This window comes from Mobula hypostoma, chromosome 23 (genome assembly GCF_963921235.1).
Source record: "Mobula hypostoma chromosome 23, sMobHyp1.1, whole genome shotgun sequence".
Taxonomy (NCBI): domain Eukaryota; kingdom Metazoa; phylum Chordata; class Chondrichthyes; order Myliobatiformes; family Myliobatidae; genus Mobula; species Mobula hypostoma.
In genome coordinates, this window is record NC_086119.1 from 22,134,260 (window position 1) to 22,154,729 (window position 20,470).

General features: G+C 38.2%; 1 protein-coding gene across 1 annotated transcript; it reads left to right on the top strand.

Annotated features, from left to right (window-relative positions):
- The first annotated feature begins 16,126 nt into the window (after window positions 1-16,126).
- On the top strand, window positions 16,127-17,194 carry LOC134336995 (gap junction delta-2 protein-like). Its single transcript, XM_063031738.1, has one exon. The coding sequence runs from the start codon at window positions 16,127-16,129 to the stop codon at window positions 17,192-17,194; it is 1,068 nt and encodes a 355-aa protein (XP_062887808.1).
- Window positions 17,195-20,470: the final 3,276 nt, after the last annotated feature.

Genomic DNA, 20,470 nt, shown 5'->3' on the forward strand with positions numbered 1-20,470 from the left:
GACTGCTGAGGAAGGATATATTTAAAGTGGAGTTCTAGGTTCTTGAATATTAAAGGCATCAAAGGTTACGGAAAGAGGCAGGAGAATGGGGTTGGGAGCAGTAATAAATTAGCCATGATGGAATGGTGGAGCAGACTCGATGGACTGAATGGTCCAAATCTGCTCCTATGTCTTATGGTCTTCTACAGTTGATTGGAAAAAAGTAAGAATATGAAAATTAGGATTTTAAGGAAAACATATTTACAGATACAACCCGGTAACAGGCTCCTCTGGCCCAACCAGCCCACAACCACAATTACACCTATGTGACCAATTAACCTACTTGCCTGTATGTCTTTTTGGAATGTGGGATGAAACCCGGTGGAAACCCACACGGTCACGGGGAGAACGTACAAACTCCTTACAGATGGCAGTGGAAAATGAACTGGGGTCGCTGGCGCTGTAATAGCGTTAACAGCTACCATTCATTGCTACATTAGGAACGTATAAACCACAACTCCACATATTGATGTAACAAATTAGAAGTCTTCTTTCCCTATATTAGTAATTCTTATACCATTAATCTGAACTGCATCTGTTCAGTCAGTGGATTCATGTGTCCCTTACACCTGACATACATATGAAATAACATATCCTCTAATTAGCAGCCTGACTCTATGATTAACCTCTGAAATAGTGAAAATTCACAATCTTTATGAAACGAAGCTTTTAAAAACACAAGATTTCCAGTGCAATTGGCTTGTGTGCACAAATATAAACTAAAATGTGAATTGTGAAATTAAATCCTTGATTTTATGCCCGGGGCACAAAAGAACTCCCTCATAACCAATTTTGCTTAAAAAATTTTTAAGACATGAAGAGAAGATGTACATTTGCTCAGATGTATCAGTTATTTGTTGTGTTACTGCTGCTAATTCACTTCCAATGATTTCAGTGGAACTGAATGTGCAGGAAGTGTGTGCAAGTAGTGATTGCTCTGTTTCCTGCCCCAGACCAAAGGTAAATTTCTTTCCTTCTTCAAGAAAAGTTTGGGTAGATACATGGATGGCAGAGGTTTGGATGGGGTATATGGTCTGGGTGCAAGTAGACAGGACAACGCAGAAGATAAGCTCAGCATTGACGGGATAGACCAAAAGGCCTGTTTCTGTGCTGTAGTACTCTATGACTCTATTATAAAGAGATGTGATTGTTTGATACTACTAAATTACTTCTCTGATTCATAGTTTTAGTGAGAATTAATTGGAAAATATTAATGTAATATATTAGACAGAAATCACTTTAATTTCTATACAACTAAATTATATTCCATCAAACATAAGGAAGGCTGGTCCAATTACAGAGGTTAAAGGTTGCCACCTCCAGGTGTAGCCTTGAATGAATGCTGAACTTTCCATCTCAATAAAGAAAGGAACAACTTTTGCTTCCACTGGAAGACTCACAGCACCATTATATCATAACACTTTTCTGCCAGAGTTGCTTTAGAAGTACTTTCACTACATCTATCATTAGGATAACACTGATATTTTCAAGTTCTAATGCAAACTTCCTGTACCACTTAAATATAAAGTTTAGTAATGATATAAAAAAAATCAAAGCCTTCCAAAAAAATATTTTTTATACTTTGTACGTATAAGGAGTTAGATATAAATCCAGATTTCTATTAGTTTTTTTTTGTTCTTGCAAAATGAACCATGATACATTTTGCATTTTTGATAATTTTCTGCCTACTTATCCATTCTGTCTATGATTTCATAGCCGCTATAATTTTCCTTAATGTTTGCTATTCTCCATAGATTGGAAAAATCAAGAATTTTGATGGTTCATCAACATTCAAATCTTCTACATAGAAGAACAAAAGAAGTCTCAAAGTAAATTCTTAGGGCACACTATATATCCAATAATTTCTCTACACTTACTCTATCTTCACCTTTAGTGTATAGGTTTTTGTAAATAAAATGCCAGAGACATTCTATGCTTAAGGAAAACCATAACAACTCATTTATTGTCAACCAAACCCAGAACATAAAGTGTGGTTAAAAAAAAACATGTAATTACATCATCACATCAGACCACTCTCTTAAAGTGAACCCCAACTCAATGTCGGTGGTTGTGAATTAAGCATTTTTCCGCCTATTACATTGCCCTGCAAGTATATGACCTAATTTTTGCAACGAAAGTTATGCAGTAAACATCTCTGATCTTGAGTCCAATTTGGTCCAGATTCACCCTATTTGTAAACACAAGAGATTGTGCAGATTCTAGAAATCTGGAGTAACATGCACAAAATGCTGGAGGAACTCAGCATGTCAGGCAGCATCTCTGGAAAGAGTCGATGTTTTGGGCGGAGAGCCATCATCAGGACTGATTCTTTCTATTTGATTATTCTAAGGGTCCTCCCCTTTCATGAAGACTTTGACTTTTGCGAGTACTTTATACAGTTTCTCAGTTAATGGGATCATGTTAGCATCTGCCTGAAATTATTTTTATTAATGCATCACAGTCAATAGTGATTGCTAGCATGCTACTTAGCTGTGAGAGGTAATATGCTGAAGTCTGATTCCACTCATTTTTTTTATTAATATGCTCACATTTATGACAAAATTAACTTGCTAGTACTCAAGAGAATGAATTAAGGCTATTAGTCCTCTCCCAAACCTATAGCAGTATAATTGTCCGTAATATCTTAGCTGCTGGTTTGATTGTGCTAACCTACTTTACTGCACTCTTGGCATCAATTGAGATATGTCCCTTTATAGCAGTTTAAACTCACTCAAACTAATTAAGTGTTTTACAAATCAATTAAAAATGATAAGAGTTTCACACATTTTAAAATGTATTAATTTTGTGCTTGAATGAACACTGTGTGAAACTTTGTAAACATTTCTCACATAGATACCCAGGAGATGTTTAGTTCTTCAAAAGACAATGCTCAAGAATTGGGGCCTGATGGCAGCAGTTTTAAGGACTTCAGTCTTGTAATGAATCCAGGATGATGTCCACAGCACACATAGACACTTTGTGTTAATTGACAAGGGTGGGTGTATAGTTAATGCCTCAAGAACTAAAATCAGAACAGGTTTATTACAAGCTACATCAGTGTGTGGTACGGAAACTGCACTGCGGCGGACCGGAGAGCTCTACAATGGGTAGTTAAAACTACCCAAAGCATCACCAGTACCAGTCTACCTGTAATCAAGGATATATACTGGATATAAAAAGGTGCTGGGAAAAGACCAGCAATATCATGAAGGATCCCATCCACCCTGCGTAATGACTGTCCCACTAGCATCAGGGAGGGGGCTGTGCAGCATCCATGCCAGGACCAATAGACTCACAGGCAGCTACTTCTCCCAAGCTGTCAGGCTGAACAACAGCTCCATCCGTTAACCTACCCTACGACCACTAATAAATATCGCCAAGCGTCACTCCCCCCCTCTTCCCCCCTCCCCCTTTTCTTTCTCCCTAGGCGTCCTGTCCCATGATCCTCTCATATCCCTTTTGCCAATCACCTGTCCAGCTCTTGGCTCCATCCCTCCCCCTCCTGTCTTCTCCTATCATTTTAGATCTCCACCCCCCCCCCACTTTCAAATCTCTTACTAGCTCTTCTTTCAGTTAGTCCTGACGAAGGGTCTCGGCCTGAAACGTCGACTGTACCTCTTCCTAGAGATGCTGCCTGGTCTGCTGCGTTCACCAGCAACTTTTATGTGTGTTGACACTTTTCACGGTATGTTTCAATGAAGATATGATAAATAAGTAAACCTAAATCTGAATCTCAAAGTCCAAGTCTGAAGAGACTGTGTAATTGAAGGATACATAAGATATGAGAAGTAGGATTAAGTATGAGATTAGTAACATTGTCAATGCATTCAACCCTGCTACTGTCCTCAGCAATCAAAGCATGACACAATGGCTTATTGATTAGAACATCACCTTACAGTGTTAGCTAGTGATCAGCAATTGGGTTTCAATTCCTGCTGCTGGCTGTAAGGAGCTTGTACTTTCTCCCCATGACGATGTGGGTTTTCTTTGGGTACTTTGGTTTCTTCCCACATCCCAAAGCCATACGGTTAAAGGTAGTGAGTTATGGCCCCAGGAGCATGGTGACACTTGCGGGCTGCCCCCGGCACAATCTTCGCAGATTTGATTTGACACAAATGTCACATTTCACTGTATGTTTTGATGTACATATGACAAATAAAGCATATCTTTATCATCATTCTGTGTCTTACATATGACAAAAATAGTAGGCAATTTCCCTATCAATGGCTGGAGGCTGCTAATATTGATTGTATGTCGCCTTCTTCTGCAATTGAAAGGGAATCATGTCATGCGATCTGTTTAGTTGATAATGCTGATCTGGTTGAATAGCTGGCAGTGTTTCTATTTTGAGGGATGTGGGCGTAAGGCAGCAACACTAGGTAAATGAGTATAAGATGAAACATTCAAAATATTTTAGTTTATACTTGTTTGGAATTGCTGGACATGGAACATCCTTCAGGAATTTTGTAGATAGCAGGCATTAATACTAACAAAAACCAGCTTTTAAAAAAGCTGTTTAAATATAAGCTATATGCAGTAATCAGTTTTGAAACTAGAAATACCAGCTTTGTAAATAGATAGTACTGTCTACACAACACAGGCTACTGGCCCACAGGAAGAGACCACTCAAAAGATATGGTATGTAAACCGACATAACCATGTGACATTCTCTTCTGTATCAGGCAAGGCTGTGTTAATTGGCCTACATTGAACTTCTTCAGCCAAGTTATTTTTCACCCTTGTACCAGAGACCAAACGGCACTCCCAGACCAGCCAGTTAACATATCAACTATGGTTAGAGACACCTTTGCTCTGTTTGTCAGTAATTGGGATACTTATACACCCAGAGATCCAGCTCTCACGGCACTTATTCCTCAGAAGTTTTTAGGTGTCCATGTGAATTACTTTTGCCCAACAAAGATGTTTTGAATTTTCAGATGTATCTTGTCGGTTATAATGCGCCACAATTATACTGGACAACAAAGATATTGCTTCCTGAATGCTTTTGGGTGTATCTTATGGATTTTGGAATGTTGATTATGAAAATCACCATGAAATTTCCCTATCATGCACCACTTTTTAAAAAAAATGCCTCTATTTGGTATTTCAATTCATAATTCAAGCCAATGAAAATGGTGCTGACAATGTAAGCTGAAAAACTTTCATCTTGTCTACTCATGCCTGGGCATGCTTAGGCAGGTAGATGCTACATGGAAGGACAGGTTTTAGAAAGGCTAAATTTCCGAGAAGGATTTCAATATTTGAGACAGATGTTTCTATGAGTAACTGATGCCAAAGGAAAGCATTTTTGCTCATCCCCCAAATCAAACAGGCCATCAATGACAGTCAAGTCGAAGAACTTCTAGTGAGAACAGAGAAAATTGCATGGAAGGCATTCACAGACATCCCACCCTGCAAAAACTCATTTCAGGGAGGTCTCAACCGGTAGTCTCAAACTCATAGCAGTCTGTGTCAATGAATTTGTTAACTTTGCAAGATATCAGATTCACAAGTGTTTTATGAGACAGCTGACTTCTGAATTCTATCTTAATGTGATGCACCATGCTGAATGCCCTTTCTATATCACAATTAGAATTTGGCGGCACCAAAAGCAGCTTCATCAACTGGCAAGGCTCTTTGAATCTCAACTGCCCTGTGCTCACAGAGTTTACTTTGGGCAGCTTCCGCCAGAACTCATCAACTGGCAAACTTTTGTAGTTTGGCACCAGTCCTTCAAGGTTAGTTGAGACATAATCCAGGACTCACCTCAATATGTCTTTTACAGTCATTTCACCTACTTTAGTGTAGTCTGGGGTGAAGTACGTTTTAAATTTCCTTTTTTTGGAACACTCTGCCATGGCGCTGCAGGACACTAAACTGAACTGATTGACAACGAGAGAGAGAGAGAGAGAGAGAGGTTGACTGTAAAGCCTGCCCGCAGAGAAAACTGATAGATCTACTCAGCACAAAGTGGATGCTCTCTCTGTCACTCACTCTCTCTGTCTCTCCCTCTCCCTCACGCTCGCTCGCTCTCAAAAAAATCGATTTCTGGGATATTGTATATAATTTGCGGGCATCAGGGGGTCGCTATCAATACGTGGGAGACTCTCGGAACTTCCAGGAGAGGTAGGATGTCTGCATTCAAGGATGTTGTTAAAATATTTCTTGGCAGTTACAGAGCACCAAATTATGTGCAGCTGGTTGACAACATGCTTCAAGATACAAAACCGTGTTGGAAGAGCATCTCTGAATACACAACATGTGGAACATTGAAGTGAATGGGCTACTGCAGCAGAGACCATGAATGTACACTCAATGGACACTTTATTAGGTACCTCCTGTACCTAATAAAGTGGCCACTGAGTGTATGTCTTACACTGTAGGGAACTCCAGATCTTGCTGCGATTTCATTGTCTGAAGAGCCATCCTGTCAGTTTCCTTAAAGGGTCTTTTATTTGGGGAATGGGAAATGCAACATATCACTAAAGATTCATTTTCTGCTTTCCCATTTAGACTTCATCCCTGCAAATCTTGGCACTGTCAGTGGCGAGCATGGTGAAAGGTTTCACTAGGACATTGCAGACACAGAGAAATGGCATCAGGGCAACTGGAATCCATCAATACTGGCTGATTATTGTTGGACACTTAAACAAGGAGCTTCAGACACTCAGTACAAATGAAAACCATCAACAATACATTTTTAGCTTAGTTGAACTATTGCAAAACATCAGCACCATTTGCAATTAAATACATTATATTCAATAAAAGTAAATTTCTTGCTTCTCTAAATTCCTCTGTGATACAAGTAGCCTGAAATCATATTTGTGTCCAGCTTCAAGCAGTCTATCATAAACAAAAAATAATTCTGAGCAATCAACACTTTAGAAAACAATTGTTGTCCAGTGTTATATTTTTCACCTGTTGTTTTCTTTGATCTTGAGGGAATAAAAACTCGGTGTATTTGGGCTCAGAGAGATTCTCCTAAGAGTGTCTTCAAGAGAATGCTTGCTTCTTGTGATGAATTAAGACCTGTTAACTGAACCTGTTACATCCATCAGTTTCAGTCTCCAGTAGCTTAATTAAAGTTTCAATGCTACCATGTGTAATGCCAAAAGGATTGTGTAAGTTTACGTAACATTATCCCAATGTTTTTGCTTTGTCGCATTCAACCATTCTCACAATAAACGACCCTTTGAGGAAACTGCCAGGAGGACTCTTCAGACAATAAAATCACAGCTAGATCAAATGTAAGACATACATTCAGTGACACTTATTAGCTACAGGGGTACCTAATAAAGTGGCCATTGAGTGTACGTTCATGGTCTTCTGCTGCTGTAGCCATCCACTTCAATGTTCGACAGATTGTGCATTCAGAGATGCTGCTCTATGCACCACTGTTGTAACGTGTGGCTATTTGAGTTACTATCGCCACCCTGTCAGCTTGAAACAGTCTGGCCATTCTCCTCTGATTTCTCTCATTAACAGGACATTTTCACCCACAGAACTGCTGCTCACTGAATTTTTTTTTTCATTATCACACCATTCTCTGTTAACTGTATAGACTGTTGTGCATGAAAATCTTAGGAGAAAAACAGTTTCTGAGATACTCAAACCACTCCATAAGGCACCCACAATCATTCCATGGTCAAAGTCAATTAGATCACATTTCTTCCCTATTCTGATGTGTGGCCTGAACAATAACTGAAACTCTTGACCTTGTTTACATGTTTTTATGCATTGAGTTGGCTGATTATATATTTGCATTAACAAGCTGATGCACTTAATAAAGTGGCCACTGAGAGTAGTAAGATATATGTACCACATCCTTGCCATCCGGAGAAGGAACAATTTGGGAGCAAACCAGCAAGAGCATCAAACTTCATAAATGAAATTAGATGAGGTAAGTGACGAAAGAAGAAAAAAATGTCCGATCTGAGGCCCACAACAACTGCTGCCAGGGATGACTAAATGGCCTTGAAAACTCTGCATTATATCCTTTATGAGTTCTGGTGCAGGTTCTACATAAGAAAAAATCTGGTGTGGATACGGCAAATTATAAGGTGAGTTTGTTTAGAAAATAAAGAGGAGATGTTCTAGTGTGAGCAGTTCCTAATGATGAAAGGAATAATGGAAGAGATGGAGATCTTAAGGAACCTTGGGGATAGGGTGAAGTGAATGTTTTCTGACATTATGGCTGATTCTTCCAATCTAATCAGCCTATTATATCTATTAGGGTGGTCCAGTTGCCTGCCATAATCAAAGGTTCAGTTATCTTTATCATTGTCATAGTTCAGTCATCCCACATCTCTATTTAGGGATCCAGTTGCAGCAGCCTATCCTGTTGCGTATCTCCAGCAATGGGAGCTAAGTGGTAGCAAGGGTTCCAGTGGTAAGCTAAAGAGGCCTCACCTCATAATGCCTCTGAATGGCATCGCAGTTGTAAAGGTTTTTAAAAGTGTAATGCCCTGGTTAAGATTTCCACTGCTATGCTGTGAGCTAGTTTATATTAGCAGTTTTCTGTAAAAGCAGTGTGCCATGCTGGAAAGCACATTTTGGCTTCGGCTAAGATAAGGACTCAAGTTGTCCAACTTAGGAATGTGAGTCAGCCAATCAAGAATATGGGATGTGAGAGGGGGTTCCAGAGAGCTGTGGGGAAGAGTTTTCTGAAGGACGGTAGTCTGGTTTGGGGTCATTTTGGTGGGAGCTGCGGAGTGAGACAGAAGGGAAGATGCTGCTGATTGCCATGGGAAGGAGAGTCCCCGTTTGCCAGAAGTGCTTTGTGCAGATGAATGGCTTCAAGGAGGAGGGCCAGTACTCCTGAGGGAGAGCCAATTTGTTTGAGATGGTCTTCAAGGGGAGTTTGAAGACGTGGTGGGTGTTTTCACACAGAGCATGGGATCAGTGCCATGAGTAATATAGAAACATAGAAACATAGAAAATAGGTGCAGGAGTAGGCCATTCGGCCCTTCGAGCCTGCACCGCCATTTATTATGATCATGGCTGATCATCCAACTCAGAACCCTGCACCAGCCTTCCCTCCATACCCCCTGACCCCCGTAGCCACAAGGGCCATATCTAACTCCCTCTTAAATACAGCCAATGAACTGGCCTCAACAGTTTCCTGTGGCAGAGAATTCCACAGATTCACCACTCTCTGTGTGAAGAAGTTTTTCCTAATCTTGGTCCTAAAAGGCTTCCCCTCTATCCTCAAACTGTGGCCCCTCGTTCTGGACTTCCCCAACATCGGGAACAATCTTCCTGCATCTAGCCTGTCCAATCCCTTTAGGATCTTATACATTTCAATCAGATCCCCCCTCAATCTTCTAAATTCCAATGAGTACAAGCCCAGTTCATCCAGTCTTTCTTCATATGAAAGTCCTGCCATCCCAGGAATCAATCTGGTGAACCTTCTTTGTACTCCCTCTATGGCAAAGATGTCTTTCCTCAGATTAGGGGACCAAAACTGCACACAATACTCCAGGTGTGGTATCACCAAGGCCTTGTACAACTGCAGTAGTACCTCCCTGCTCCTGTACTCGAATCCTCTCGCTATAAATGCCAGCATACCATTCGCCTTTTTCACCGCCTGCTGTACCTGCATGCCCACTTTCAATGACTGGTGTATAATGACACCCAGGTCTCGTTGCACCTCCCGTTTTCCTAATCGGCCACCATTCAGATAATAATCTGTTTTCCTATTTTTGCCACCAAAGTGGATAACTTCACATTTATCCACATTAAATTGCATCTGCCATGAATTTGCCCACTCACCCAACCTATCCAAGTCACCCTGCATCCTCTTAGCATCCTCCTCACTGCTAACACTGCCACCCAGCTTCGTGTCATCCACAAACTTGGAGATGCTGCATTTAATTCCCTCATCCAAGTCATTAATATATATTGTAAACAACTGGGGTCCCAGCACTGAGCCTTGCGGTACCCCACTAGTCACCGCCTGCCATTCTGAAAAGGTCCCGTTTATTCCCACTCTTTGCTTCCTGTCTGCTAACCAATTCTCCACCCACACCAATACCTTACCCCCAATACCGTGTGCTTTAAGTTTGCACACTAATCTCCTGTGTGGGACCTTGTCAAAAGCCTTTTGAAAATCCAAATATACCACATCCACTGGTTCTCCCCTATCCACTCTACTAGTTACATCCTCAAAAAATTCTAAGAGATTCGTCAGACATAATTTTCCTTTCACAAATCCATGCTGACTTTGTCCGACCATTTCACCGCTTTCCAAATGTGCTGTTATCACATCCTTGATAACTGACTCCAGCAGTTTCCCCACCACCAACGTTAGGCTAACCGGTCTATAATTCCCCGGTTTCTCTCTCCCTCCTTTTTTAAAAAGTGGGGTTACATTAGCCACCCTCCAATCCTCAGGAACTAGTCCAGAATCTAACGAGTTTTGAAAAATTATCACTAATGCATCCACTATTTCTTGGGCTACTTCCTTAAGCACTCTAGGATGCAGACCATCTGGCCCTGGGGATTTATCTGCCTTCAATCCCTTCAATTTACCTAACACCACTTCCCTACTAACTTGTATTTCGTTCAGTTCCTCCATCTCACTGGACCCTCTGTCCCTTACTATTTCTGGAAGATTATTTATGTCCTCCTTAGTGAAGACAGAACCAAAATAATTATTCAATTGGTCTGCCATGTCCTTGCTCCCCATAATCAATTCACCTGTTTCTGTCTGCAGGGGACCTACATTTGTCTTTACCAGTCTTTTCCTTTTTACATATCTATAAAAGCTTTTACAGTCCATTTTTATGTTCCCTGCCAGTTTTCTCTCATAATCTTTTTTCCCCTTCCTAATTAAGCCCTTTGTCCTCCTCTGCTGAACTCTGAATTTCTCCCAGTCCTCAGGTGAGCCACTTTCTCTGGCTAATTTGTATGCTTCTTCTTTGGAATTGATACTATCCCTAATTTCTCTTGTCAGCCACAGGTGCACTACCTTCCTTGATTTATTCTTTTGCCAAACTGGGATGAACAATTGTTGTAGTTCATCCATGCAACCTTTAAATGCTTGCCATTGCATATCCACCGTCAATCCTTTAAGTGTCATTTGCCAGTCTATCTTAGCTAATTCACGTCTCATACCTTCAAAGTTACCCCTCTTTAAGTTCAGAACCTTTGTTTCTGAATTAACTATGTCACTCTCCATCTTAATGAAGAATTCCACCATATTATGGTCACTCTTACCCAAGGGGCCTCTCACGACAAGATTGCTAATTAACCCTTCCTCATTGCTCAAAACCCAGTCCAGAATAGCCTGCTCTCTCGTTGGTTCCTCGACATGTTGGTTCAAAAAACCATCCCGCATACATTCCAAGAAATCCTCTTCCTCAGCACCTTTACCAATTTGGTTCACCCAGTCTACATGTAGATTGAAGTCACCCATTATAACTGCTGTTCCTTTATTGCACACATTTCTAATTTCCTGTTTAATACCATCTCCGACCTCACTACTACTGTTAGGTGGCCTGTACACAACTCCCACCAGCGTCTTCTGCCCCTTAGTGTTACGCAGCTCTACCCATATCGATTCCACATCTCCCCGGCTTATGTCTTTCCTTTCTATTGCGTTAATCTCTTCTTTAACCAGCAACGCCACCCCACCTCCCCTTCCTTCATGTCTATCCCTCCTGAATATTGAATATCCCTGAACGTTGAGCTCCCATCCCTGGTCACCCTGGAGCCATGTCTCTGTGATCCCAACTATATCATAATCATTAATAACAATCTGCACTTTCAATTCATCCACCTTATTACGAATGCTCCTTGCATTGACACATAAAGCCTTCAGGCGCTCTTTTACAACTCTCTTAGCCCTTATACAATTATGTTGAAAAGTGGCCCTTTTTAATGCTTGCCCTGGATTTGTCGGCCTGCCACTTTTACTTTTCTCCTTTGTACTTTTTGCTTCTACCCTCACTTTACACCCTTCTGTCTCCCCACACTGGTTCCCATCCCTCTGTCGTGAACTAACCTCCTCACGCCTAGCCTCTTTAATTTGATTCCCACCCCCCCAACCATTCTAGTTTAAAGTTTAAAGTTTAAAGATTATACAGTACCCAGCTTTGGAAGGGACAAGCTCCAATAATCATGTGCACATTTAGATTGGTTTAACTGTAATGAGGCCTTTTATTTTTAAAATTTCTTTCTTTTCTTTTTCTTACTAACTGTTTGATGAAGCTGAAATCAGTAAATATACTTTTTTCCCAATTTTATACTGTGAACAATCCATTATTTTTTGCTGGTGGGTAATTGTGTACGGGCAGTATTTAGACAGCATTTACTCAAACTGAGGTTTCTTTAATCAGAACATTACGATGTTCCTATTTGGTTGAACCCGAAGTCAGCCTGACCCTAGATGTATATTGTTTATGAAAGGTGGCCTTCTCACCACTGATTCACATGGCTGTTAGCAGGGTTAACTAACAAGCCAAATTTGTATACGAGCCCGCTGAGAGGGTTACAAAAGTCTCTAACCTGAATTCCCTAACTCAAGTACTGGGTTCAGCAAGTGTGCACTCGCATGAACACTCTACAGTTTGTATATTTGGAAATTTTTCTTCTGATTATAAATACATCGAAGTCCCTCCATTCAAATGCATAAGTGTTGAAGGTTCCTTGGGTTAGAGTTAGTTGTACAATATAGAATAAAAAAAATCACCAGGAAACCATTTCTGATTATAAAACAGTAATAGTTTTGATGTACAGTTAATTTGCATTGGATATATTTAAGCTATCAAACTGATTAAAAGAAGAACATAACTTTAGTGGTTAATTTCATCAGAGATATTTTGTGGCATCCTTTAATAGTTCAACTGACCAATTGAAAGTTAGAGTGAATAACATTCCGACCACTGCATCTAATCCCCTCTTTCAATACACAATTTGGACAAACAATTAAAACTCAAGCTGGCAGATTGTGTGCACATGTTTCAGCAGCAACTTCTAATATTGTTAAAATAGAATCGGCATGATTCCAGCACAAAACTGAACAAAAAATCATTTATGGCATTGTTATGTGCTTTTGCCTCTTGTAGTATTTATTGCATCTATTTGAGTTTCTGAGATAAATCCATGAGATAAATCCATGGGAAAATACAAACATGGCTTTCAGTAGGAGTACATGATAAATATGATAATATTCTAAAGAATTTTAGGTATAGTAATTTATCAGACAAATAGGCTCCAATCAAAATACAAAACAGGAAGGCCGAATGTGTTTGCAACAAAAAAAGTTGTTATATCTTTTAGGTGTTAAAAGGAGTAATGAAGGGTATGGACTTATTAAAAACACTAAGGGAATGGAGGTGAAAATAATGATTTTGCACAGCTATTATTCACCAGGCTAGGAATATAGACAGAAAGTCCTTCGCCGGCTTCTTCATTCTGTAACTTGCTTTGGTATAAACTCTAATGTGGTGCAAATGGGTCTATTTTCACATTCTTTGAATGTTGTCATTGTTTCCTATGTAATTGAAACATGAAAATTAATTATACGGATGTAAATCTTGAATGGGCTGGCTGGTGCTCTATGGTCTCAGCACTGGACTTCGAGGTGGATGGTCCTGAGTTCAAATCTGGCCGAGTCCCAACCTGGGCAACAGGAGTATTTGTGTGGTAGAAAGGCCTGGCAATCTACTTCTGTATCTTGCCACAAAACCCTATGGACAACTACTCTATGCATATGGTCGCCATGAGTTGACAACGACTTGATGGCACTTAACAACAACAACAAATCATGAATGCAATGGGATAATGTTATGTATTGCTCTAGAGGGCAAGGTTGCTGCTTTAAATTATTTCGAGAGCATTCTTTGTTTTCAGCAGTGAATGGTTTACAAAGAAGTTGTACAATCCCCCCTGGATTATCTGTAAACACTTTTTTTTTGTTATTTACAATGCAGTACCAGTTTTAGAGATGGTTTAGTTTGACCTGTATAATATTGGCTCAGTGCAATCATCAAAAACTGAACTGTACTATTGGCTCAACTGCAGTTCCAGCTTAAACTACAAGTTTCTGCTTTGCTCATTTTTTTTACTTCTTTCCAGAAAACTGGACAAATTAGAGCAACGAGGTGAGTCACCTTATCCAGGTGAGTACATTTTGTTAAACTGTAAGCCGGAAAAAATTGAAAAAGCTGTAAATAATTTCATGAATGTATTTCTGTAACTTGTGTTCCACATTATAATGTTGATGGCTGCCTTGCTTCCCTTCATTACAAAGACAACATTGCTTTAAAAAATCTTTAAAGACTTGAATCAGTTAAGTAGCATTTCAGAAAGTTTAAAGTTGTGTAATATCTATCATACAATTCTAGAAGTTTTTCCTGTTCACTTAGTCTCCTTTATGATTTGTGCATATTAGGAATAATAGTTCTGTTATAATATTTTTGTTAGCTATCTTTGTTGCATTTCCACCTGTACTATCAGTTTAGCTATTTCAGTCTTGATTCAATCATCCCAGTCTACAGTTATTTTCCCAATCTATCTTTCCAATACAGTATGTGAATGGACAATCAGTAGGGAAATATTTCTAACAAATGTGCAGTTATGATATTCCTAATAATGGTCACCTGACTGACTGCACTTTACCCTTTTACAGCATTTTCTTTTATAACCTATACAGGGGACAAAGAATGTGCAGAGTCCAATTAGATATCAAATTAATACAAGAAAATGCAAATCTTACATGTAAACTGAAAATATTGAAAGTCAACAGTGAGCATGTCAAGATCTTTAAAAAGCATACAAAGGATAAAGTTTCAAATGCTCCAAGTACATAAAAAGTTAGCCTATTGTTGCCTTGATGGATTTAGTATGAATTTTAAGCCTTTTCTATTTTAATTACCATTGGCATACCAAGTTTTTCCTACATTGTCAAATAAAAGGAATATTGGTAGAACTAGTCTTCTAAGTATAGCTATAATTTTATTTTAGTGTACACTAATTTTCAGTGTTTATTTTCCTCAATGTCATATTGCAGGAGCCCATTGCACATTTGAACAACTTTTGTTATTCTCTGCATGTTAAACAAAAATCTGGAGCTTATTAATAATTGCACAAAGATAGCTTTCATAAGAAAGTAAAAATTTATATGAATGTAGTTCCTTAGAAGTACACAATGGAATAATCCAGAAAATATATTATAATATCTATAAAAGTCATGCAAGGTTATGGTGCATACATTATCCATTAATTTTTAAATCACCATTAGATGATAGTAAAGCCCTTCAGCTCACGTTGTCTTTGTCGAAAACAATGCCATATTAAACCAGTACATAATCCACTTCTGCCCATCCCCTACATATTCATGTTTCCATTTGGTAATCTCTTAAGCGCCACTATTGTATCCACTTCCACCATTACCTTTGGCCTTGCATTCCAGACACCTACCACTTTCTACACAAAAAAAACTTGCACTGCACTTCTTTAAACTTTAAACCCAGCACCTTAAATGCATGTCCTTCAGTATTTTGCTTTGCTAACCTAGGAAAAAGTTTCCATTCGGCTACACTACCTATGCCTCTGATCATTCTATAAACTTCCATCAGTCCTGCCCTCAGCCTCCGATGCTCCAGAATAATCAAGCCTATCCAAATTCTCCTTGTAACTTGTGCTTCTAATCCAGGCAATATTCTGATAAACATCTTCTGTAGCCCTTCCAAAACCCCTACATCCTTCCTGTAAAAGTATAGCCATAAACAGACATAATACTCCAAATTTGGCCGGACCAAAGTTTTCTACAGTTGCAACGTTGACTTCTCAGAAAATCAGAATCAGGTTTAATATTACTGGCATATGATGTGAAATTTGTTAACTTTGCTGCAGCAGTACAATGTAATAAATAATAACAGAGAAAGAAACCGTGAATTACAGTATGAGTATGTATATTAAATAGTTAAATTAAAAAAGTAGTGCAAAAGAGTCTTATACTCAATGGAGGCAAGCATACTATAAATTTATACTATTCAAAGACAGATAACAGTATACTATATGTACAGACTATAGTTACTAACATAGAGTCAATTTGATTTGCTTTCTTTTCTACAGCTAAAACATGGGTGATTGGTCAATACTTGGCCGACTCCTAGCTGAAGTTCAGAACCATTCCACAGTGATTGGGAAGATATGGTTGACAGTGTTGCTGATTTTTCGTATTCTGCTGGTCACATTGGTTGGCAATGCAGTATACAGTGATGAACAATCCAAATTCAAATGTAATTCCCTCCAACCAGGATGTCATAATGTTTGCTACAATGCATTTGCTCCTATCTCTCACCTAAGATTCTGGGTTTTCCAGATTGTTCTGGTTTCAACCCCATCCATTTTTTACGTAGTGTATGTTCTACACAAAATAGCACACGATGAAAAACATGAAGTGAAAAAAATAACAAGCAAGCTGGAATTACCAAACAAGTCTATATCACATGGAATTCTCCCAGAAGATGAAATTGTGGCTCAAAGATCTGATGTCATCAACTCAAAGGGAACTGAATTTGATCTAAGATATGGAGAATATGAAGTTGAGAACATAAAGATTAAAAGGAATGGTGACCCTCTCTATCTTTCAAACAATGTTTTATCTGTATATGTCATCCATGTAATGCTGAGAGCTGTTTTGGAGATAACATTTTTAATGGGACAGTATTATTTATATGGATTTAAAGTTCCTTGTTTGTTTGTTTGTTGGACCTATCCTTGTCCAACCAAAACAGACTGTTTCATATCCAGAGCAACAGAAAAGACCATTTTTTTGAACTTTATGCTTTGTGTCAGTCTTGCATGTTTTTTGCTGAACATTATTGAGCTCCATTTTCTGGGCTGGGTCTACACTGCACGGGTGTTGTGCATTACTTGCTCACCTTGCTGTAAAAAGAAAAAAAAGAAAGCAAATGATTGGTATTCAGACCAAAATCCTCTCCTAGCGCTAAAAAATACATTTTATGACAACTTAATATTGAAGTCATCTGTAGAGTTATTGCAGCATAGACCAGTTCTCCCCCCACATCAGGCATCAATTTCAATTGAATCTGAATCATTAGAAAGTGTCAGAAGGAATTTTGATGTCAAGATGCAGCATGGAAATTTTAGCAAATGTGGAAAAAACAAGAAAGTTTGTCTTTAAAATATCAAAGATTACAGATTCATTAAATTCAAGGTAGCCACAAAATGTTTGTTGTAAATGTAACAAATCTGTCACCAGTAAGCAGAATAGAGCAATTAAGCTAACTGAAAAGTTTGGTCTGTTACTGCAATTCCCTTTTGTTATGTTGCAAAAGGCATTTCAAATGATAATAAATTAAGAAAATGCACTCAGTTGAAACTATAATTGAGAGAATAAACATATGAAAAACTCAGTAAAGTTCTCTTTTCATAATAAATTTCATGTCCCCAGACAATTATATCCAGCCTTGCACTTAAAGACTCAAAAATCACTTTGCCAAAATTTTCTAACCAGTAAAGTTCAAGGTTAAGATTTTCAAGTTATTCAGTGGTTTTAAAATTCATAATTTCCCATTACATTTATTTATCTGGAAACTTTTATCTACTTCTTGAATTAACTTATTCAACATATTAATCCATGAATTATCTTTTTCTAACCTTATTTCTTGGAAGGACCCAACTCTAAGAAGCAACCTGTAATACTGAATCCAATGCGATCACTAACATTTGATAATCTAAATAAAAATATAGTACATGATAGAAATCTGAGATAAAACAAAAAAAATGCAGAGAGAAGCAGCAAAATAATTTTTATTTATTTTTAAGTCAAAGTTTTTTGATCAGAATAACTGTTGAGATGCTGCCTCTGAACAAAGTCTTGCTTGCTTTTACTTTTCATTCAAAAGGAGTTTTGGTTCATTTCACTATTAAAATATTTATGGACTTGTTCTCTTTGCCTCATTAGCTGAATTACATTTTTCTTGATGGCTTTAAATATGATATCTACGTTTGATTTAATAAACAAATTGCCAATTAAGCAGACTTGTTGAGGGTTACTGAACCAAGATTGCGATTATACCTTAAGAACAAATTGGCTGTGATCTATCTGAATAGTAAAATAGCTTAAGGGGTCGGATGGCCTATTTCTGTCCCTATGTTTCTTTGTCCTTGGTTTTAGCACATTAAATAATATCAATTTCTGTGTCTACAACACCTTTATAAACAGCCAGATAATTTTTGACTGAAGTGTCAAATTGAGTCTTGTCATATGGACAAGTACATGTATACCCAGGGGCAAAGAAAACTTGCATCAGCATCACATACACATAGAATTATACAAGCAGCATTCACAAGAAAAACATACATGATGCTCAAGTTTTTACAAGAAAACTCAATTTGAACAATAAAATGTGCAACATAGTCAAAGTGTTAATAATGTTGCTAAACTGTAATGGTTAGCACTTTGTTGCTTCGTTCAAGAGCCAAATGGTTGAAAGGAAGTAGCTGCCCTCGTGAAGTGGGACTTCAGGCTTCTGTACCATCTGACTGATGGTAGCTGAGAGAAGATAGTATAGACTATTGTGTAACCACCATTTCCTCCAGCCCCTGCTGTCTGGGACACTCTTAACCTAATTCTGCATCCAAAGAATGTGCATTACAGAATTGATTATCATCTGGTTCCCAATCTTTATATGCCATGGACCAGTACCATTAAGCAAGGGGTCAGTGGATCTCCGGTTGGGAATCCCTGGTCTAAACAGATTTAGAAAAGTAAGTGGTTGAAAATAAAACATTAGAATAATGTAATGGAGAATAAAGAAGGGGAATACAATGTTTTATTCTACAATTGAAATATGCCAAAGACTAAGTAAGTAGGTTAATTATATCCTGACAGTTGACAACTAAAATAAAAACATTGTTCTACCCTTTTGCATAAGTTTTGTCACTCTGATGTTAAAAATATGCAAAACATTACCCAATGACATCAGTGAGAATTAAAAATAACAATAAGAAATAAAACATTTATGCCATTGGAAAAAATTTGAGGGGGTTCCAAGTGTGTGCATTAAAATCAAAATCAAAAAGCAAGAAGGAAACAAAATAGATATTAATACAACAATTATTTGTAATAAATTCCATTCAGAAAGCAACTAAGTTTACATGGTGCCATTTACAGCCATAGGAGTTCCCCAAATTCCATATAGAAAATTGAGTGCTTTAAAACAGCAGGAAATACAGGGCCAATTTGCATATGCAAAAGTGAATGATGCCAATGAAGCAAATGACAATTATCCCTATTTGCTGCTTTGGGCATCAGTGTTAGTCTGGTTACCAAGAACACTGAATATTACCATTAGACTTTCAAGAGATTAGGTAGAATTTGGTTCAACATTTCATATGCAATATGGGTATGTTTTTAATTCTCAGGACTGGACTTGCATGATGCAAAAACCAGAACATCATCAGTCCTGAAGTTGGTTACAGAAGCAAGTCACCTGTACTCGTTATTGCCTTCTGAATAAACATTAAGTTCACTTGCAGCGATCTGAACAAAGCTCATTTGCAGAGGAGAATCAATTTGATTCCTCATGGTGAGGATATGTGCAATGAGACCCATGCTATAAGAGTTCACATATGTGGGGGTTAATGGACAGGTTTGACCTACAGAGAAAAAAAATTGTATATGGGTCCCTTGAAATAAAATGGAAAACATCGGAAATTCTCAACAGCATCCATGGAGGGAGAAACTATGTTAATATTTCAGGTCAGTTACCTTTCTTAGAAATCCATGACAACTAGCCAAGCCACATCTCTGCTTTTATTTGAAACACCAGAGTGCTCAGCCCATCATTATTTCACAGTTTCAAGAGTTTCTAAAGAAAGCTAGTATTGTAAACAAACTAAAATGCCATTCAAATCATTGTAAAACTCAATTAATTAATTAATACTTGCTGAAGTTTGCATCACCATTGCCTTTAATTGGAAATAGACTGTTTGTTAAGGCCAAACTGATGCAAAGTACGCACTTGTGCAAAATCAAAACTGCTGGGGAGATGATTGCAAATTTGGCTCCAAAGTTAAACTCCATGAGATCAAGCATCAGTGTGCACTTCATATATCATCTGACTACAACTTCTGTCTTTATATTTGTGCTTCTGTGCACATCTGCAGAAATCCTAAAGTTGCTGAGTTACACGGGAAAATGCTGGAAACTTAATTGTAATAGCTGGGCCATTATGTTTTAATAATAATAAAAATTGTTAATTAGATCATCTTGTATTTTTCTTGGAAGAGAGCACAGCAAAGTATGATAAACTACAGTATATACTGATAGAGGAAGAATTACTGGACCTGAAAGGGTTAAAGTTGTACTTAAGACTGGTTACATATATTTTGATCATATGCCCTTGTATTAGGAATGTCGAGAGTAACTTAAGTTAACCGATAAAGGGATAGG

Excerpts from the sequence above, each read along its gene's own strand:
- LOC134336995 (XM_063031738.1), top strand. The coding sequence starts at position 16,127 with ATGGGTGATTGGTCAATACTTGGCCGACTCCTAGCTGAAGTTCAGAAC.